Here is a 24,067-nt window from a genome sequence, read left to right as displayed (position 1 = left end):
ACTTTGTCGAAGGCCTTTGATATGTCAAGAGCAATTGCCCTGGAAAGGAAGCCTTTGTCAAGAGATTCACTAATCCTATGAGATATGACTGTTAGCACATTTGCGGTAGATCTTGCAGAATGGAAACCATATTGCGTGTCACTAAGAAGGTTATTTTTGCTGAGGTGGTTGACTATTTCTCTATTTAATATGGATTCCAGCAACTTACTTATGACACAAAAAGGAGACCTATTGGTCTGTACTGAGAGGGAGATGACATCACCTGAGTTCTTAAATATAGGGCATACTGATGAGGTTTTCCAAGGTGTTGGAAAGCATTTCTTCTTAGGGCAACGTTTAAACAGTTTCGTAAGTATAGGAGCAAGTTCTGGTTGAAGCTTTTTTAACACTATAATTGAGATGCCGTATATATATGTAAGAAGGAATTAGCGTGGCAAACTTTTTTTTTTTTCGTTATAAAAAATGTCCTTATTTTCGCACCATTTTTTCTATACAAAATAGTGCATTCAAATTTAAATAATGGTATTGTTTCAAAATATTTTGGTTCCTTCTCGCTATTGTATCGAAATTCATAAATCGAAAAAAATGATGTTAAAGTGTAAGCAATAGTGGAAATTCACACACACAACAAAAAAAACTATTAGGTATAAGTTGATAAATAAATGAACTATTTTCTTTAGTTATTTGCAGACTGTTATCCTCATCTCTTATAGTTGTTGTTTCATGACGGTTCGGCCAACTATTTTTCTGGTCTTCATCAGGTGGTTTACCGCGATGGGATAGGAATGCTGAATCTCTTAACTGCATCCTCAGCAATTACTGACCTGTCATCTTACCACGTTTTTGTCCAACTAATTCTCTGGCCGGTTTTGGGTAGGATTGAAACCATGCTCACCTGGAACCATAGAGATTCAATATTTCTATCCACTGTGCCACAGGCCTTCGAATTAGTTGGCCAAAAACATGCTGAGACAACAACTGCTATGGAGGCCAGTCATTGCAGTTAAGAGGTTCAGCATTCTATCCTTTTAATCACCTGATGAATGCCAGAGGAATAGTTGGCCGAAACGTTGTGAAACAACAACCATAAAAGATGAGGATAATCTTCTGCAAATAAATAAATAAATACATGTACAAATTATTTATCTTCCAGTAAATAAAAAAAAAGCTAAGAAAATAGTTGTCGAATAAAATAGAAATGTTATATATTTTCCATGTGTTTACGGCACGTCATGTGATTAAAACATAGTTGAAATCATTTTTTTTTGTTTGTTTAATTTATGAATTCGTAATTAAATGCAGAATGCTGCACTTCACCTTTTTCTGTTCTTGGTCAGCCGGGGAGAAATCCTTTGTGACTGAGGCAATTTATCCAGAGTGCCCCATTTCGGGGAGCTGGATTTTCCTCACATAAAAAACCGACCTTTTGTCTAACTCTGCCCTCGTGGGGGAGAGCAAGTAAATAGGAACAACAACTATAAAACATGAGAATAACGGTCCGCAAATAAATAAATATAAAAATTACTCGTCTCAAGAATTCTAGTAAATAAAAAAATTATGGCACATGTCACATGATCAAAACAAACATTTTTTCGTTTAATCTGTGAAAACATAAATGCGTAATGACAATTTTTATTTCTTTTTAGTAATATATTGTAGTGAGCTGAATGGTCAAACACAAAACACGCAAGTGAAAAACTTGCAGTGAAAGAGGGGAGGAAAGAATATAGAGCGAGGGGAGAAAAACGTTTTTACGTAGTGTTAATGATGTCGAATGTAATCATGTCACAATAATTAAAATAGCAAAAATTGACAAAAAATCGTAAAGTTATACATTAATTGATATAGAAAAATAGTTGTCGTAAAAATGAAATAATGTCTGTTAATGATGCAATGTTTAAAATTCACTGTTCGTTTCTGAATAGAAGATTCGAATACCAGAATATGAGCATGTCTAGAGATCAGCCAATCAGAATGGGTAGACTTCAGAAAGAGAGAAATTATTATTTATGAATAGGAAAATATGAAGATTGTTATGTCTATCTATCTATTAACCAGTTACGGGTGGTGCAATTACAGTATCCTAAAAAAATGTAGAATTGATCCCGGTGTCAACAGGTAGTGATGGGAGACCTAAATATTTAGAGAGAAAAATAGGAACTTCTTTCTCTGAAGATGTTGCGAGTGTGATGGTGTTGCTTGGCGGATGCAATGTAGCAATTTATCATCACGATTGAATGTGTCTGCAGTGGTGGTCAAAAGCTACATAAGATAGTGCCTAATAACCTAGATGTGTTAAACTTGTATGTGGCATCTGTTGTTGCGAATCTACAATACTTTGGTCCAGAGGGGAATTTCTGCAGTCATTTTATTATATAGAAGATTATATTGGACCCAATGTATAGTAATGATTTAAAAATAAAAATGGCTTGTGCACCACCACCAAGAATCAAAGCCAAAACATTTAACTTATGATTTACTTTTTCCTTTGATGTTAATGCTTGAGCTATGAAGACATGTTTGCTGCAAGGCTAAAAATTAAAACATGAACCAATATCTATTACACAATATTACCGAAAATTGGAAGAGAAGCTGCAAATACCTTATAGTTTGTTTACATTACGCCATTTTGAAATGGCATAATGTAAGCAAACTCTTAGGTAATGCAAGCATTTCTTCCAATTTTCGGATTTTTTAATCATGTCCAAATTATTTCCTTTTGGTGGATTGATTGTTGCTATTTCTTCTGATGAGTTAAGGGCAAAATAGATTCACTAATTGATATAATAATTAAGTGAATGACTTTGTGCTACGAAACAGATACTGCCAAGAATTGTCATCTGAATTAAAGGAATAAATTGTAAGATGGTAACATCATGAAATTTGGAATATAGACTTTTGTCATTTATTCATTATATGCATATATATATATGTGTGTGTGTAATTATTTCCACAATCAAGCAACACCATAGCTCGCAACAAACTATGAGATCTACAAAACAGAAGTTGTAGACTTTAGTTTTGCCCTCGTTTGAGACCATATATATCCAAACCTGAAATGCAAAACCCAGGTCACTTGCATGCATGTGAGTACCCAGCCACCTGCACCACCACACTATATATATAAGAATGTCTCATGACTAACACAGATCAAGCAAACCATGGCAAAGTTCGACTGTGGGATATATCTACTTCCTAACAAAGTGTTTAGACATTTAACCACTAAGAATCCAGGCTGACGTTTTACATACGCTAGGATAATGTTATCCAACAAGCTAACCCAGCGAGCAAGTTAATACTATTTTTTTTTTAATGTGAGATTATATATAATTATTTCCACAATCAGATGAGTGCGGCAGTGTTGTTTGGTTGTGGAAATAATTATATATAATCTCATATTCCCACAAAAATCTATAATATATATATATATATATATATATATATATATATAATGTGTGTGTGTGCTAGCAGATATATATCTATGAGGTTTCTATTCACATATCAATCCATAAAATCTTTACTGTGTTTTATAATAGTGCTCAATAATAAATAGAACTATTTACTTATAATAAAAACAGTGTGAGTACACATTCAAAACAATTAAGTCTTAAAAATTGTAGCTTTAATGAGATTGACATGAGGCCAAAAAGTCTGTTTATGCCTTCATATTCTAAAATCCTATAATATGAAAGTTTATAAAAGCAACAACTGAAACATGTTCTGAATGTGTAACCATGCTATGTTTGTATAAATAAAACTTTTAATAAGTATATATATATATATATTTTAAGCCCCCCTCTTTGGGTTGAGCACTGTCATAAATAATCTCACCCGCTACTTAATTGGCTGAAAAATGCGATGCCCACTGTTTGTTTATAAACAAGCGGTTAGAGCACTGTAAAAGTGGTGGACAGATGTTTGTTTAAATAGACAGTTGGCGAGATGATTTACGGGCGCCACTCCTGTCAATGCAATGAGTCTAGGTTCGATCCTCGGCTTGGGAGAGGTGCTAGTCTAGAAGCACTAATGAGTTATGATATAACGAAACAGGATTGTATGTCGATGATTACAAATATTATATAATGTTGAATTGAAAGCCATGTTTAATTTCAGAAGAGTTTCCGGTGGGTAGCTAATCTGTTTAAGTCTTTGAGATAAAAACAAGTTTTGGGTGAATAGCTGATCTTTGTGTTGAACTTTAAAATTTGACAGATATAGAACAAAGATCTTTCTCTTATGGACGTGAATAATTCTGTGCAGGAATTCTAAAAGATCCAATATTTTTATGAAGCAATTCTGGTTTCTGATTGGTTGCTAGTGGAACGTGGCTCCTTTTGATTGGTCAATTCCTATCGCCAGTGTCTATAAGTAGAACCTTCCATTTTCTTTTAATTATACCTGCATTATATAAAAAATAATGTAGCAATATATATATATATATATATATATATATATATATATATATAAAGAAGTTAATGTAGTTTGCTTGAAGCATTATCTAATGTGTGTAAAAAGGTAATACAATGCAGAAGAAATGAATCGAAATAACCAAAGCACATAAGAACACATAACGGTGGGATAATATACATGTTTAGACTAAAGTCAAACACATGTGAGGAAGAGAATTTTCCTGAAATATCATATGATACGGAACTTCCATAGGGAGGCAAGTAAAAGCACAGTGGAATATTAAAAGTATAAAATAAAAATATATTATACTTGCTGCACATTTTTCCCGGCATTGCCAGGTAAAAAGTCATATTCCCAGGCGAAGTGTTTAGTCATATATAATTTAAGATACACCAAATATCCTCAGTTGTTGCGATTTTCTTGAAAGTTGACCATATTTTGGATTTTTGGAAGCATATAAGTCATTTTCATTTTCTGAAATTTGAACAAGGAAATAAAATCTCATTGCTTAAAGGGAAATAACTCTTAGGTTAAATGAAAACTTAACGTTTTTAAACGCAGCTGGTGCTGGTAATAATTAAAAATAAATTAAATTAAATAAATCAACTTTATATAATATTTCTAAATTTCTAAAAACAATTCTATTACTAATTTCCATTAAAAAAAAAAATTAGAGCTGATTATCAAAACAGATTTTCTTTAATGTAATATGCGAATTGGATAACCTTTTCAATGTTGACATCTTTTGAATAAATAGTGTATAGAAATCATGCAGGTATAAAATATGAGTCCGCTTTCATTATATAAATCTATTTATGAACAAATAAACAAACACAGGAATATGACTTTATTATAATAGATTAATAAAAGGTGAATGTGCATCGCTATGTCTTACTTCAGCTTATGTCGATTACTTGCGCCTTTGCATTGTCTTTTATGAATTCCTCACACATACTAGGAAGCTTCCCGGCGTTGCCCGGTCATAAAATATGCATAAATATGATATTAAAATAATACAGAAATTGAGAAATATGCATGTGAGTATTATGAGTTTTTTTTTTCTAAACCGTCCACTTCTTGTAAGTACGAAAGAAAAAATACTATAGCTGATATCGAAACCAAGACTTAAAGACTGTGAGTCAAGTACAATAGCCATTAGACCAGCGTGACACCTTCTTTAAAAGGGGTTTTCAAACTACTTATTCTTAACATAAGTGATCTGTAATGTGAATTATTCATGTATGCGAATTTATGAAGCAGTTAGGAAACAGATAAAAATGCGATAACTCCCACATAAAAAATTTGTCAGTTTTGACCGCTTAGCAGCCCTTTTTACCGGATGAAAACTGATTAAAAAGTTTTCCACATATTTGAATATCCTATATACCAAATTTCAAGTCCTTAGATGAGAAAAATTCGTTTAGTGTATAGATTGAGAAATGTTCTCACACACATACACATTCTAACTTTTATATAGAAACTAGCAGGCTACCCGGCACCGTAGGTATTAAATGTAACGTTAAATTTCTTTTAAAAAAATGAAGTAAAAAAAAACAAAAAGAAACTGAAACATGCGCATATTATGTTTTTTTTTAAACAGTTTACATCTTGTAAGTAAAAAAAACACTCGAGCTGAGATCGAAACTAAAACCCTAACCCTAACCCTGAGCCAAGTACGATAGCCATTAGACTAGCTTGACATGAATTTAAGTGAGTGTTTTCAAACTAACTCATACTTAACATTAGGAAGTTTTACGATCGCAAATGCGTTGTCATAAAACAGTTGAAAACAGATAAAAATCAGGTGGCCTCCCATATACCAAATTTTCAAGTTTGACTCTTTAGCCGCCCTTTTTCAAGATGAAAAAAAAAAAGTTTTCCACATATCTGAATTACCTATATACCAAATTTTAACTCTGTAGATTAAAAGTTCATTGAGTATATAGATTGAGAGGTGTCTTCTGATGCACACACACACACACACACACACATTCTTACTTTTATAGAATATAAGATATACAGGATGTACCAATAAAATGTATGCACTCTTTAAATTATCTCAACTTGCTACATGAATATGCTAAGCAATGTTCTCAAGAGATATTTAGGAATAAAGAAAGGCACTTCCAGCAGAATGGAGCACTTCCCCACTATCGTCATGACGTAAAAGCATATCTTGATAGTCACCTGCGAAACAGATAGTTAGGATGAAGAGAAAGTATCAAGTACTGTCCACGTTCACCAGATTTGAGCCCCTCCATGGATTTTTCTCTTTTTTGGGGGCAGGGGCATGTTAAACGCAGGGTTCACACCACAAAACGAGCTACAATGAATGAGTTGAAAACAACCATTGAAAGAAGATGTGTTAACATACCAATAACTGATTAGGAACGTTTTCGATTAAATCAGTGAGTGTTGTCAGCCGTTCATGGACCACAATGGCCAATAATTTGAACACTTTCAATAATTAGCTGGTTTCAATATTTGTTCACCGTATTTGGATGCATAAAAATTTTCTTTCTTATAATAAATGTTGGTTTTATGGTCATTTAAAGAGTGTATACATTTTATTGGAACCCCCTGTATATATATATACAGGGCTCTGCGGACAAACTTATCTTTAGTTGACCTTTGACAACTAAATATTTTCGTTTACTAGCCAAATAGAAAAGTTACTAGCCAAACCAACATGATTTTTAGAATATGACCTCTTCATTCTTGTGACGAGTATGTACATCATAAAGATTTTTCTGCTTTTTTTTTTTTAAATAAGTGTAATTCTAAATATACAACAAATTTTATGTTGATACTTGAAGCTATAAACATTTTGATTTCTTCAGATATTTTTATAAACAGCCTTCATTAAAAAAAAAAAAAAAAAAAAATTTTTTTTAAAGTATATTTTTCTATTAAACTTTTATTGTTTAAATAATTTAACTTTGTTCGTTTTATTAAAAAAAAAGTTGAAAAGATATTTTTCACTCAGTAGTGAGCTTTGGAAAATTGTCAGTGAAAGAAAAACAATCGCCAAAAGATAAGCGTTTCATTATTTCTAGTCAACACTTTGAAAAATTACTCACAAATGCGACTGTTTCACTCGCAATGTAGAGCCCTGATATATGTGTGTGTACGCGCGCGTCTGTACACAGGACTAAACTAGTTTATTAGAAAAGAACTGTCCATTCTAGCACCAGCCGTTAAGTAGACTTTTCCCTGCAGTCTGCTGAGATCAGATCTGACAGGTCCTCTCCTGAGGCTTTTATTAGCAAAACTAATAGCACTTCATATTAAATTTATGTTCATCTCCAAACCTTCAATGCCTTCGTTCTTGAACCTGTTCTCTATAACTTTGTCGTTTATGCCTGGTGATTGAAATAATATTGACGATTTAAGTGTGAATAATATTAGCTTTTATTTTAGTTGCATGTGCAGATATCTCCTTACTGGAGCATGAAAGCGAGATAGAAAGAACCCTCTCCTGCCGAGATGGGAGACCATTGACGAGCAGTCATCACTGCTATAACAATATATTTTAACAAATTTCTTAATAGAAATATAACCACTTTATAAATTACTAACTTTATGTATCTGGAGTTGCCCGAGATTCATTTTACTTTCACATTTGCTTCCTCTTTTTTTTATATATATTTGTAGTTGATAAAACTGAGTTGTGTAGGTGTAATGCTAAAACCATATCACCTGTTACATGCATAGAAACACATGTGGAAAGAAAAAAAATCACAGATTCTAACCCATACACACACATGATCACATGCAACGCACAACCACTCATCCTCACACACATGTGCGCACTGACATACACACATCAAAAAGGAAAAATATCATAACGATATTCACCAAATAGACTTAACACCTCCCACCCACCAAATGGACTTAACACTGACCAATGAACCCTCAACGAATCCCACTGGAGACACCTAGTCTCACATCCACATATCTTTCAAAAGTACAATCATGCTAGCTGAACTAAAATGATCTCCGAAATGGAATCCCATAAACTTTTCATGAAAAAAAAAAAACTTTTAACTAAAAAACTTTTAACTAAAAATATATGAAGAGAGGTAAATAAGGCTTGAAATGCGTTATGAAAATAGTTAAAAATATTAAAAACTGATAAGTCTTAAAAATCAACAATTGTTCCTGGCTACACTCTTTAAAAAAAAATGTATACACACAAAGTGTAACGATAAATTTATCGCCCTAAAGAAAACATTAGCTTTATTTGAAAATATTTATTGAAAAAAATCAATTCAGGTAACTTGATTATGTAGTAGAGCTGACATCTATTCAATGTAGCCGCCTTCAGCTCAATTACCAGCTCGATACAGGTCTGGAACTGGGAGCATGCCTTTTCTACAAACGCTGGTGAATACTTCACAAATACTCAATGGATGGTGGCGATCAGGCTGGCTTTGGTGTTGTGGGAGGTCATGTTGGTGATGTTCTCGACATATGACCAAATGAAGTAGTCCAACAGGTTCAGGTTGGGAGAAGGAGGGGGGAGTGAAATAAGGGTACAAAGTCGTAGCACTCTTTCTGAAGCTAAGCCTGGGTTTCTTTGGATTTGTGGGCTAGCACTGAGTCCTGCTGCCACACCCAGGGTCTGCCAGGGGCCACCTGATTGCACCAGGGGATCACCACACTCTTCAGCACTTCCAGGTACACTTTGGTGTTGACTTTCAAGCCGACTTCGAAGATATGAGGTGGCATGATGTGCTCCTCACTTCAAACCACATCAAAGACCATAACCGTGAATGGAAACTTTTTTGAGCTGTGCCCTCAAGCATGAAACCATCCATATTTGCATTTTGAGGGTGCTGGCAATGGTCCTATTGTCATAACTTGGATCGGTAGAGAGCATACAGTGGTGCATCTCTGATCTTGCTCGTTGAACATAATGTTACTTTCAGACAGGATAGAAGGCTTCTTTTGCTCTTGGGATTTGTACACACTTGGCTAACTACAAAAGACAATCAGTTTTCATGAAATGGAAATGGAATTGTCATCTTTTCTAATGTGGCAATTTTGTCATTCCACCCATTTTATATATATATATATATATATATATATATGGCATAATCACATTGCCACACTGGTTCTTGCTTGAAGTTAAACAACAATGAACCTGACCAGTACCAAAAGAGTAACCATTTTGGAAGGCTAGGTGTTGTATGTGCCATGCCAAGACATAGAAATTTCCAGGTTAGTATCTGGAGGCACGTTTAATTCACTTGGTGAGATGCACTCTCATTCTCCGTTATTCATGCATCTAGGAGAAAAAAAACTCTGTAAAACCTGAGGTCTACTGTCTGCACTGATTAGCAGTTGTACATAAAGCTTCACCACTATTAAAAAAAAAAAAATCATCTATGTGGATTTCCAAGCAACTTAAGTTGTGGTAGAAATCATACATCCAAATCGACAGGAGGGTCCATCATATATTTTATTCATATATACTTATACGCATGCTAATATATATTTATATGTTTATATATATGTATACAGACATGACAGAAAAGAATAAACACTAAGATAAATATTTTTCCTAAGATTGATATATGCTTTTTTATATTTACAGATAAGAATAGAGCTGAAATAACTCATTAAAATTGTATGTAACAACATTGAAGCATGCCACGAACTGAAATAGCATCAGACCTATCTGAATTTATTCGAGGATAAATCCTGGATTAACATGAAGCTGGTGTTAGTCAACGCAAAGTAGCAGGGAACTTTTAATTCCCCTTTCTATTGTTAATAGAGTGATCATGCAATTCACAAGAGGGGACAAAGAGTGCATAAACCCTCATCCAGGTTCTCCCGGGCCCTCTGAAAGAACTTTGCATCTTATGAAAAGAAATGTTGAAGAGGATACTCAGTGCAAAGCCTCTGATATTGCAACACAAGCTAATGTTAGTCTTAGAACAGCTGTCAGGTATCTTCACAAGCTGGGCTACTATGGTCGAGATTCAAGAAGGAATCCTCTTCTTTGTCCTGCAAATATCAAGTGCAAAAAAGATTGAGCTCGTGAGATGATGGAGAGACCTATAACCTTACTCAGATCTTGTGGAATGTGAAGGAAACATCAATTCTGCTAAATATCTTATGAAAAGAAATGTTGAAGAGGATACTCAGTGCAAAGCCTCTGATATTGCAACACAAGCTAATGTTAGTCTCAGAACAGCTGTCAGGTATCTTCACAAGCTGGTCGAGATGAGAGAAGGAATCCTCTTTGTCTTGCAAATATCAAGTGCAGAAAAGATTGAGCTCGTGAGATGATGGGGAGACCTATAACCTTTTGGAGCAATGTCATTTTCTCTGAGTTACGATTGCATTATTTCCCGATAGTGGAAGGATAAGAGTATGGAGGCTCCCTTAGCAAGAGTTTGACTTAAAAAGACTGCAGCCAACGCTGAAATGTGGAGGTTCTTCAGTTATGGTATGGGGTGCAATTTAGAGTGCTGATTCCTCAGACCTTGTGGAATGTGAAGGAAACATCAATTCTGCTAAATATGTTTCAATATTACATGAAGGACTCCTACCAATATTCTCAAGTGGTAAAATGAACCGAGTTAACTTCCTATTCATGGAAGACGGATCTCCGTGTCACTCTGCTAGGGCGGCACAACATTGGTTGAGCCAAAATGGGATTAATAAACATACATGGCCAAATCAGTCTATGGATATGAACCCAACTGAAAACTTTTGAAGCGTATTAGATCGGAACCTTCAAAATAAAAAGGAAGCCATCTTCTAAACCTAAACTTTTAGCATTATTGCATGCATCAGACATGGCAAGAAATTCCTCAATATGATATTCGTCAACTGATCAAAGTCATGCTTAGAAGGGTTCTAGCATTACAAACAGCAAAGGGAATATCAACCAAGAATCAGTTATTAAGTTTTTACCATTTTTTATTTTGTTTTATAAGTTTCATGTTTATTGAAATAAACTGTTTCTGTGGATGCCTATTCTTTTGTCATGTCTGTGTATATATACATATATATATATTATTTATGTAAATTTTTTACATACACACATATTATGTCATCCTATCGAGAGCGTCTCTTTTTATGGTTGGTAAGGGGAAATGACGTTTTATCTAACTATGTGGGTAGACTAATATATTTTTGTTTACCTATGCTGGTAGTAATTTTTGTGTCCCGTTTTTCTACGATTGATTTCATGGAGAAGCAAATACGTAACAAATTTTTAAGAAATGTACATCAATACAAAACTTATTTTGTTCATGCATGTTAAAAATATTTGCATAAACAAATTAAATCAATTGTTTAATTATTTGAAAACCTGCCAGTTCAGATCATGTGCATGGCTGCTATGGCGCACTTTAATTTCTGTGAATACATTTACTATGTTGAATATCCCTAAATGCTTCATGTCGATGTGTTTAAACTTTGTGACATTAAATGTATGTGGAATATTGAGTGACAAAGAAACATTTAGAGAAAGACCCCAGCGACACGGCTTAAAGTTATCGAGAAGGATCTCTCACACACAATACACATCAACATCTACGGTGAAACTTCAGACCAAGCAATTTCAAGACTTGAACATACAACTGAGGATAGAAAAGTTTGGGCAACTTCTATAAAGAACATCATGGACGATTAGCTATGAATGTAACATTACACATGTGTTAATATGTAGGGACCCAACACGTAAGCTCTGTCACAGGGAACAACGACAAGAAAGAGAAAAGAAATTCAACTTATTGTTTCAGGGTCCAACAAAAGTTCTTTATTCGTCTTTCTCCCACCATGCATGACTTTTTGTCTCAGCTGTGACGTCACTCACCTATCTCTAATGTATGTTCTTTTTATAATCTTTTTTTTTCCTTGCTATGATGTCACTTCGCACATAGCTCGGTTATTTGCATACAGCTGACATATTCGCATTCACACTCTGTTATATGAAGTCGTATGTTTATCGTTTTCATCTTGCCATTGCGAATTTTGTCAGTGCTTCCTTAAATCCGACTCCATTAATGGAAAAGGAGGGAAAGACTTTTTTTTTTTAAAATAACTAAATAACACTTAATAAGAAATTATTTCTTTGCACATAAAATATCATGGGGAGCAATCATGATAATAATATTCAGTTTGACATTCGTATTACATGCTGCAGTGCAATGGATGACTTTTAGAAACTGACTTCCAAACATACCTATCTTTGGCAAAGTATATATTTACCATCTTACCTTGACAGAATTCAAAACCAACTTGGTAACTTAGTAGATGATGCCATTTTCTCTTCTCAGCAACCTCTTTACCACAGTAGAGATGTTGCGAGCTTGCTTCTGGTCTATCATTATTTTCATGACAAGTATTCAACTGAACTCCGATCTATGGTAACTCCTTGCCAATCTTTCACAAAAAACATTCACCTAACCAAAACAACCATCAATAATTTTCTCCGCTCTTTATCGGTGCCTAAACATGGATTCCATGAACAAAGCTTCTTTTTTAGAACTGGCTGGCTGTGGAACTCTGTTCTGCTTGTCTGCTTTACAGCTGACTACAATATTATTGTCTTCAAGTCCAATGTAAACAAGTTCTTGTTAAACCGTCCTCTTAAATAATTTAATTATATCAAATTTCCACTACTGACGATTACTACACTATTAGTATAGTGGTCCTAATGACTACTATACACACATTAACCCTTATTCCCAAGTGGCCTCCGAGCTTTGATAAATGGTGGCTTCTTTGTTAAAAAAAAAAAAGGTTCATTTTTATTATTTATGCTTTCCTTGATCTTCTCCTGTGTACTAAACTTGCTACCTTAACTGTTCTACATCTACTAACCCCAGAACTCCCATTCATTCTTCATACTTTCAACATGTCCATGCCATCAAAGTCTCTTGTTTCGCACACATACTGATTTCTCTATACCGATTTAATCTTCCTTTAAGATCGCCAGAACTAAGACATGCATTGCACATTCATTATATCATTTTCGTATAATTTCTCTTCATGCAACACATGTCCTCAACCATCACTGTCCAGGTTGCACTTCATACATCACACTGGATACACATGTTTGATAAGCTCTTCTCTTTGTCAACTTTGATAATGCTCTACTGGTTAGTAATGGCAGACATTCACTTAATTTGTTCCGCTGTAATTAATTATCCAATAAAAGACGATAATAAGTATTACCATAATTTTTTACAACCAAACTCTCTCTAGAAGTCTTCATTATTTCTGAATACACCAACGCAGAGTATTGTAACTTGCCTTTAAAATACTACTCAAATATGCGCTGATATTTGGTTGTATGTAAATACTATCTGTGAGAAAAGATAAATATTAGCCAATATAATTTGCTATTGGTGAACATCGAAAAATTCTTTGTTATTAAAGTAATACCTAGTGTAATGGGTGACCGTCATAAGACTTCTGACTGTGCTAGTGAAATCTATTTTTTATTTTATTTATGTCTAACTAGCGGTGGAGGAGGGGGGGGGGCTTCGCACGGTCGTAAAATACACTTAAATATGATGTTTAAATTTGTCCAGATTTTATATATATTACTAGTGAGGGGCACCCGGCTTTGCCCGGTCGTAATGTACACTTAAATATGATATTTTAATTTGTCCAGATTTCGTATATATTATTATAGAGTCGTGATTTCAAAAGTAAAAAAAAAAAAAAAAAAAAAGTATTTGAGTGCCATCAGCTAGCATCGAAACCGAAAACAAAACTGTACCATTCAAAGCTGGTGACGTTACCACTGTACCAACGTGACACATATATGAACTGATTAAAAATTCAAAATAAACTAAGATGAATGCACAAAATGTATAACGATTTTTTCAATTTCGACCCATTATCAAAACTTAAAAACCATTTTAACTGGCTAAAGACCCATGAAAGAAGAGTCCATAAAAAATCAAATCATTTGAGGCTCCTAGCGCCGCTCTGTGACTTTTAGTTTCGGAAGAGAAAGAGTTTGAAAATATGCAGACAGACAATCATATAGCCTTTTATATATAAGATTAAAAAAATAAAATATTCATCAGAATTAAATATAAAAATAGTTGGAATCGATAAAAAAAAAAAATTTGTTTGCAGGAACAATGGGCGACATTTGGCATATAATTTTGACAAAGCAGAGTGTTCTATCAAGCTTTTGTTAAAAAAGCTTATTCCGGTCAGATATAGAGGGAAATTCTCGTATTTGCATTTTATATAAGACTAGAAGTTGCCCAATAGAAAGATGGCAGAAACCAGAACAGATTCGGTAAAGGACTCATAAACAAATTAAAGTATGATTATCTGGTGCAAGTGAGTCAATTAAAATACTGACTCTGGATAAATTGTTAGAACATTTTAATCCAGAAAGATATTATTTGTTAAAAACTTAGAAGCTGAAAGAAATGAATTGTTTGTTGGGTATCTATTAATCAGAGTATGTAATATTAAAAAAATAAAATAAATAAAAGTAAGTTATTGGCAAAATTGTATACCCAAAACAAATAAAACAAGTGAAGCATGCATAGTCCCCCGTGAATACACAGTGAACAAGACATAAAAAAATGACTAAGTTCACCCCCCCCCCTCCTATTTAGCCCCAAAAATCCCCAGGGGACATACAGACATGCATACATACATTTAAACAGACAGGTAAGATTTGTATTATTTTTACTTATTTATTTATTTATTTATTTTACTCATGTTCACCCCTTACAAAGCATATCGCCACTTGGACGTAAGGGGCTACTATTTGGGGCCATGTCTAGGAAAGATTAACAAGATATTGTAGATTATTATTATATATACATAAGTATGAGTTGAAGACTTTTTTCCAGAGTATTAAAATTGCAATTTATTTTGTGTGTGTCCATACAGTTTTGAATAAAATCAAAAATTTATCCTTTTTTTTTTTTTTTTTTTTTTTTTTTTTTAGTAAACCACTATTGTAATAGTTTTTTTTTTTTTTTTTCAATGAAATTAGAATTTTATACATTTTCAAATTTATAGTGCTTATTAATGTTAATAAATATCTAATTACAATTTTTTCATTCTTTCTTTTTTTTTTGTGTTGGTTTATTTCAGGTTTTGGTTGGAACTTAGTATTTAAATGGGATTACATGAGTACTGAAGAAATCAAAAGACGTGAGAGTAATCCAACTGCTCCAATTCGGTGAGTACTTTTTTTTAATTTATGCTATATTCTTTATTATAACACTAGCTGTACATAATCGGTGTTGCCCGGTATCTTTTACACCATGGGTGCTTGCACAATGACTTATATTATAAAAGATAATGTACTAGGTAAAATTCAGTTGTAGCTGACAGTCTTCTGGAGGTTAACGTTTCAATCCTCAGTGTGGGCAATACAAAGACTACAATTGTGAATCATTTGACACTTTTGCCAGGTCTGGCCGACAGAACAAGAGCATGCTACCCCCATGTATTAAAAGGTTTCATTCGAAATTCGATGCAGATTCCTGAGTTTAACAGAAAGATTCCCAAATTCAACAAAATACACTTGAAGAAGATCGATGGTTATGTAGACCGAAATATTGTGTGAATAACACTTAGGAGGTGTAGTTCAAATAATCCCAATTATCAATGTTTTTCCCAAAAATTCAGAAATATAAAGTCATTACAGTTAAAAAAAATTTGTTTGTTAGCACATTTTAAAACTTATACAGAAAAAAATTAAATAAAACTTTTGTTGGCAAAAAAAGATATTTTTAATTTCTTCAATTAAAAATGAGTTAATCCCCTTTGCTGATTTTAATTTTTCAGCCATAATTGACAAATGTTTCCATATTACAAGTTCTCTGTGCAGAAATGCAGAAATTGTTTATTAAACACAAATGAAGTGCATTATTACAATGCAAATAACACGGTAGAACAATAAAAAAATACTCAAATTTAAATGAGATAGCTTAAATATTATTTACATCCAACGTTTAAAATCTCATAACATAACTTCATATGTTAATATTTTTTGTAATGACTATTAATGATATTAGATTTATTATTGAAAATTCAGTAATATATATATAAAGCCTATATTCAAAATTTCATGATGTTGACCATCTTACAATTTATTCCTTTAATTCAGCTGACATTTACGATTCTTGACAATATCTGTTTGTGCTATGAAACAGATACTATCAAGAATTGTAAATATCAACAACTGAATTAAAGGATTAAATTGTAAGACGGTCAACATTATAAAATTTGGAATATAGAGTTTCTCATTGATTCATTTTATATATTAATGATGGGAAAAGTTCAAAATTTTCCTGATTCCGATACAAGTTCCAATTCTGATTCTTTTAAAATTTCTTAACATTTAATTAAAGATTTGATGCTAAAAAGTAAAAATGTTCAAATAATTACCTTTCCCTCGTGTAATGTCCGCATATATTTTGCAAAAGCGTAAAAGTACTCTTGGAAGGAGGGGGCGTATATTACAAGAGTTGATCTTTCTATATATTTTTCTCTGTTTTCCTTGTAATTGATTGAAAATTGTGAGACATGATTTGTTTTTCTGCGTTTGGTTGTTAATTCTCATAAACGATTAAAAAGAATCAACGATTGGTATGCAAAATAGGAAAACAGTTTATGAACAGAATAGTTAACAAAACCCGCCCCATGTCAAGAATGTTTATTTCTAGGACACAATATTCAACACAATATTTTTTCATTCTTTTGACTCTGATATATATCCGACACAGTAAGACACAGTCAATCAACTGAGAACCACATCAGTCTATAAAAAAAAACATAAGATATTAACGGATATATACTCAAGAGTCAAAAGATGAAAAGAATATGCTGTTGTCACAGCCTTAGTTAATAATGTTACTATTGAGAAAACCATCCTTAACATTTTGACGAGTATCTGTTAACTATTCTCTACCTTCCTTCTATGAAGAAGTGTTGATGCTTTTTTTTCTCGCAATTATAAAGATTTGGCTGATTAAATTGTTCTCTGTTCGTGTAAAAAAATAAATGAATAATAATAATAATAATAATAATAATAATAATAATAATAGATTAACACCTTTTACTCCCTCAAAATGAGATTTGACTTTTTTTAGATGATTACGTGACGGAAAGAAGAAAAAAGCAATTATTTTAGAATTTCGAGTAGGAAAGCAGTGTCAATTTAACGTAAAATCATTTTCGGCACATTCTAATTTCTTTTTTTTTTATCTTGTCTAATCGTTCAAAAATCGAAACAAAATATTGGTAGAGCATAACATTTTCGCTCGATTGTTAACATTTATTTGATGTGATTCTACCACTGTTTAATTTTCGATTTTCAGCGGTTTTCAAGCGTCCTTGTGAAGGATTTATGGACAGCCATTTTTTTTTTAATTGTAACTCAGCAGAGTGAACACCAAATTTGTTTTGAACTAAAAACATGCTTTAAAAACAATTTAAACACAGTCTTGCCTTTGGTAACATTTATTTGTTGCATATGTTTTTCATCTCTTTTTAGTTCTGTTACGAAAATAAATGCCCGAATCTCATTCTTCTTTTGGAAAAGAGGTCTAAGTTTAAATGTAGATATAATTTCCTTTTTAATAGGGAAACTATTAAAGATTTTTATCTTAAGGGCGGAACGATAAAATTATCGCTCAAAAGAAAACAACACTACAGCTTTATTTAAAAACTTTTACTGAGAAAATTAATTCATTTAACTTGATCATGTAATAAAACTGACATCTATTCAATGTAGCCGCCTTCAGCCTCAATTACTGCTTTGATACATGTCCAGAACTGGGAGCAAGCCTTTTTCACAAGGGCCAGCAGGAGTTTGGCGAATACTCGGCGGATGGCAGCGATCAGACTGGCTTTGATGTTGTGTGAGGTCATGTTGGTGATGTTCTTGACGTATGACTAAGTAGTCCAGTGGGTTCAGATCGGGGAAGAAGGGGGCCAGTGAGATAAGGGTACAAAGTCGTAGCACTCCTGAAGCCAAGCCTGGGTCTTTTTGGATTTGAGGGCCGGCACCGAGTCTTGCTGCCACACCCACGGTTTGCCAACGGCCACCTGATTGTAGCAGAAGATCACCACACTCTTTAGCACATCTAGGTGCACTTTGGTGTTGACTTTCAAGCCGATTTCGAAGATGTGAGATGGTATGATGTAACCCTCACTTGAAACCATACCAAAGATCATAACTATGGCCGAAAACTTTGTTTTCATCACCCTGGGCATGTTCCTATTATTCGTGGAAATCCAGCGATGCATTTTTAGGGTGCTGGCAATGATCATGTTGTCATATGTTGGATTGGTAAAAAGCATGAGTTGTACAGTGGCACATCTCCGATTTTGCTCGTTGAACATTGTGTCACTTTGACATGATAGAAGCCTTCTATCACTCTCGGGATTTGTACACAACTGGCTAATTAGTAGATGGTCTGCAACAAAAAAGCAATAAAAAACGGTTTTCATCAAACGGAAATGGAATTGTGTCGTCTTTTCTAGAGTGACAATTTCATTTTTCCATCCTGCATATTCTTTACTTGCGTCCAAGCCAAGAAGTGTCATAAGCATTAATTATTTCAGAAGAAACTGATGGCAGACACAGGCAGTGTCCAGACCGCGCCAACAAAATTGAAAAACCTTGTCCAAAGCATTTTAAATCTTTTAATATCTACTGCTTGAAATGTTTATCAAATATATGCAAAGGGGTGTTTCAGTAATGTACTAATAAAAGCATTAAATTTGATTCTGAGAATCATGTTAAATCTGGGAGTGGCATTTGTAACCATTCCGTGATCCTTCCTCTTATGTTGTAAATAAACAACTTCTTATAAATAAATGATTTTGTTCATTTCAGTTCATCAAGTAAAAGTTGAAAGAATCGTTTTGGAATCTGAACTTAGGCTTCAATTTTTCCAATCCCAATACTGAGACCCCAAAATGTTCTGATTTTTCGGATTCCTGATTCCAATTAATCGTCCTAACACTAGTGTGTGTATCCTAACACTTTTTTTTTTTTTTTTACACAGTGATCACCACTTATCAAGGCCCGGAAGCCACTCAGGGATAAGGGTTATTGCAAGTACATTACGTTAGTGTGGAGATTTGATGAAGTGTTTAATTAAGGGGGCGGTTCATTAGGAATTTGTTAACATTGGACTTGAAGACATCCAAGTTGTAGTCCGGAGGGAAGCAGGCAGACAGAACAGAGTTCCACAGGCGTGCAGTTCTAAGAAAGAAGCTTTGTTCATGGAATCCGCGTTTTGATTTCACAAGGGCCAGCAGGAGTTGTGTGTATGTGTATGTATATATATATATATATATATATATAATTTGTAGTCATCGACATACAGTCCTGTTTCGTTTTATCACAATATATATATATATATATATATATATATATATATATATATATATATATATGATACAAGCACCAAAATTGGCACAAATGACATTCAGAACATACATTTTAAGAAAAGAACGTTAGCCATCCGAAAATTCAAGATGGCTGCATAAGCAAACCTGACAAATTTCACGCATATGAACTAATTAAAAATAAACTAAGATGTATGTACAAAATGTTTAACGCTTTTTTCATTTATGACTCATTTTTGACCCTTAAAAACTGTTAACCAGCTAAAGACCCGTAAAAGAACGGTCCATAAAAAATCCAATCATTTTGGGGCTTCTAGCACTGCACTGGGACTTTTAGTTTCAGAGGATTCAGAGTTTTAAAATATGGAGACTGACAGACAGACATATAGCCTTTTATATGTTAGATTATACCTCTGTTACATTTTATTTTTTCTTATAAATTTGCATGTGTATATTTTTGTTTTTCCTCTCTTCGCAGAACTCCTCTTATAGCTGGTGGACTGTTTACTATTAACAAATCTTGGTTCAACCAGTTAGGAAAATATGATACAAAAATGGATGTTTGGGGTGGAGAAAATATAGGTAAGATGTTTTGTTATCTTTCTTTTAAGTGTATTATTCTTTTAAATCATAACTTCTGATAATGCAGTTTGTTTTGATTAAATGTATGTATTTAAAATGTTCTTTTTTTTTTTTTCTTTTTACAAAAGTCACTCGAGGATAACGGGTAATGAATGTAAGGTGGTAGTGTAATACTCATTAATGGTGAAAGTTGAGTAAAATTTGATTATTTAAGGGGCCAGTTCAACAAGAACTTGTTTATATTGACCTTGAAGGCTACCATGTTGTAGTCAGTTGGAAAGCAGGCCAGCAGAATAGGCTGGCAGTTATAGGAAAGAAGCTTTGTTCATGGAATCTGTTTTAAGATTTAGGCACAGATAGAGAATGGGGGAAATTATTGATAGTGGTTATAGCTTGTAGTGTGTGGAAGTCCGGTAAGGGGAAAGCCATAGATTGGAACTCAGGCGAGCACTTGCCAAGAAAATAACGATAGAGCAGGAACAGGCTCACAACATCTCTTCTGTGGGAAAGAGGTGGCAAGGTAGAAAAAAAAACATCACCTACTAGGTTACAAAGGCTATTTTGAACTCTATCAAGGCGGGGTAAGATGCTCCGAGTAACTCTTGCCTTGATGTGGCAACAATACTTCATCATAGGACATACTTGGCTCTTATATAAATAGAGGACTGAATCGGCAGTCAGATTCTTGCTGGAGCAGTAAAATGATCCAACCATTTTTCTGGCGATCTTGGCAACAAATTTGATGTAGGTGTTCCATTTCAGATCAGATCTTATACGTGTGTGTGTGTGTGTGTGTGTGTGTGTGTGTGTGTGTGTGTGTGCATTTTGATTAGTTCCATTTCAGTGACCAAAGAAATAATCAATCCACAGTCCTAATTTTTATTATTTTATGTGGGCGAATGTTTTTGTTTTGTTTTTTGATTTTTTGTTTAATGTGTTATGCAATGAAATATATTGTCTTTGATTTATTTGTGAATAACAATCAAACATTGATAAAACACAAAAGAGCAGAAACACTATTCCAAAACAAAACAAAAAGGAATAAATGTGAACAAGAAAGATGAGAACAGCAAGTCAAAAACACGCAAAAAAAAAATCAGTTTAAAGATAATAATCCTCGACCCTCCCCCTACCCAAAAAAATAGAAAACATCTCAACCACATTGGAAAAATTCTCAAGCCCTTCTCTTAGATTCTGGCAGAGTTAATATTGTCAATTTTCAATTCCAAACTCAAGAGACAAAATTCCAATATAATTTGAAAATGTCTATAAAATATTGTTAGCTTTAAAATTAAAGAATAATGATTGTGAAAGACGGTAAATAAAATATAAGTATTTGCCAATTTTAAATCGTGATTGTGATCTGATTTTTTCCCTTTGGTCATCAGAATGCAATCAATCAACATACATGCTCTGAAACCAGAAACATAAATTCATTGAGCTTGTTATGTAGCATTTTAAATGTTAGCACATGATCTTTTTATAAATGTGTATTTTAATGTCTTTTAAAGTCCTATTATACATACGTTGCACAGGCTGTTTACATGTTGGTCTTTCTTTAATGGTTGCCTCTTTTGTTTTTCATGACTGGCCGTGATTCTCTTCAGGATTGTTGACCTTTGACCTCCTTTGTTTAGCTAGATGAACAAAACTACTCGTGTATGAAAAAGTTTAAAAGGTTTTATTTAGAGAGATTGTTCCTAAAGGGGAGAGACCACATAGCTAATTACTTAATTTTCTTAACTTAGTCATAATAATGGAAAATCACAGACAGTCTCAAGGAAACATTCACTTACATTTCTACATTGTCGGTTGCATCTCTACACTGCTCGCAACAAGGGACTTGCTTTTAAAAATCATTTTGTTTCTCCCCTCGAAGGCGTGATGTCACCACCTTCTATATTTTGACACTTGCGTTTCTAGCACGTTTTATCTAGGGAGCTAACGTTTAATCCTTCTTTCAATCATGCCACCTGCAACTGGGTATATTTCCATTTGCTGCTAGGTCATCCTGACATAATATGACCCTTGTTAATATTTACACATTAAGATAATCTCTACTTATGAGTAAGGTTCCAATATAGAACAGTTATTTGGAGCAATTTGGATGATATTAGAAAGGATATATACAGTTTTTGTATAAACGCAGGATATATATATATATATAAGTGAAATTGTGTGTGTGTCTGTGTGTATATTTCCCTACCAAACTACTCTGTCAATTTTCAGTCTACAGACTCGAGATTTGACATAAAGGGTATTGATTTGGGAAAATCTTTTTAATCGGTTTTCAGCCAGAAATTTGGTTGTCAAGGGGACAAAGTTTAACGATTTGACCTTTGAAAACTCTACTAAACTCCTTCGCCAATTTTGGGTCTAAACACTTGAAATTTTAGATGTAGGTTATCTGGATATGAGTCAAACTTTTTAATATATATATACATAACGTTATGAACAGTACATAGGCCCCGAGCAAAACCCGAGCTAGTATATATATATATATATATATATATATATATATATATATTACTCGGGGTTTACATTAGCTAAAACATGAATAGAACAGCCAAGATGAAAATAGTTGTCAAAAAATTCCCCAAGACACACAAAATAATTTTGTATGAAATAAGTCGGAATGGATTAATGTGTGATTAAACAACCAAACTATTGGAAACTTTTTGTCCTGCTTTTTTGATTGCTGTTTCACAAACACCTTATGATAGGAAATTTACATCCGGGTAATTGATTTCCCTTAGCGATTGAGTAGTTTACTTTTTAATCTCAGACATATGTGCCACAGACGAAAAAATAAGATGCTAATCAAATGTGTTACACTCCTCTGTAACGTAATTATTATATTTTTTTTATATTAAATTAAAATTTGTTCAAATATTTTTCTCTTTTAAATGAAAACATCTTTTTTGCTTTACTATATATACTGGTAACTTCTAGAATCGACTTTTTGGGGGGCCGGTTCAGAGTTTGGGTTTGCTTTTGTATACAGTGATTGCTGCTTTCTCAGGCATAACTTAATATTACTTGAAAAGATAAGTTGAGAGACCGGGGAATAACAACATTGTTAATCCGACCACAAGTGTGGAAATCAAATACTAATCAATACTAATCCATATTAATCCCTAACTGTACATCGTACAAATACCATACTACTTGGTTTGCTGCACCTTTTCATAACAAAGATCCGTACAAAATTTCAGCCAGATAGGTCCAGTAATTTTCTAAGAAAGTGTAATAGACAGAGGAAAAGAAATATATACCGTATATACTTGTGTATAAGTCGAATTGTTGAGAGGCGATTTTAAGGTTATTTTGAGGGAGGGGTCGACTTGTACATAGGTAATGTTTTTGGAAATGTTGTTAAAGAGCGACTCGATCCTCGATCATAACATAGAAAATACCATTTTTGTTTGTGCACTTGGTATATACCAGTAATCCTAGTAATTAATCGCACTCCTTCTGAACCCCACTGCAGTGTATTTGCCAGCATGTAAGCACATGCGCAGTTTTTCAATGGGAGGCTTAATAATAATTGGAATAGGTCTCACAATGTTCACTCTCTAGACGTGGCTATAGGCTTAAGTTCGATATGATGCATTTGGTGATGATATGACGGTTTTTTAGTAGGTTGGAAAATGTAGTCCCTACGATATCTCGTTCTCCCCTAAGTTCAACAAGTTTTAAC

At 33.5% G+C, this 24,067-nt stretch overlaps 1 protein-coding gene across 3 annotated transcripts in view; it reads left to right on the top strand.

The window, feature by feature from the left end:
* The window catches only part of LOC145284505 (polypeptide N-acetylgalactosaminyltransferase-like), an 848,687-nt gene that overhangs the window by 715,654 nt on the left and 108,966 nt on the right, over nt 1–24,067 (top strand). For all 3 annotated transcript variants that reach the window (XR_013868854.1, XM_080133386.1, XM_080133387.1), the window contains exons 8-9: nt 15,511–15,598; nt 20,264–20,367. Coding sequence is in view for 2 of the 3 variants with exons in the window: in XM_080133386.1 (XP_079989512.1) it covers nt 15,511–15,598; nt 20,264–20,367 (192 nt within the window). In the remaining variant the exon portion in view is untranslated. The remainder of the gene's footprint in view (nt 1–15,510; nt 15,599–20,263; nt 20,368–24,067) is intronic.

The sequence above is a fragment of the Euprymna scolopes genome, chromosome 9, assembly GCF_053919585.1.
Source record: "Euprymna scolopes isolate OS-2025 chromosome 9, ASM5391958v1, whole genome shotgun sequence".
Classification (NCBI taxonomy): Eukaryota; Metazoa; Mollusca; class Cephalopoda; order Sepiida; family Sepiolidae; genus Euprymna; species Euprymna scolopes.
The sequence above is the reverse complement of the archived record's forward strand: the minus strand, read 5'-3'. Positions and strand labels throughout refer to the sequence as shown.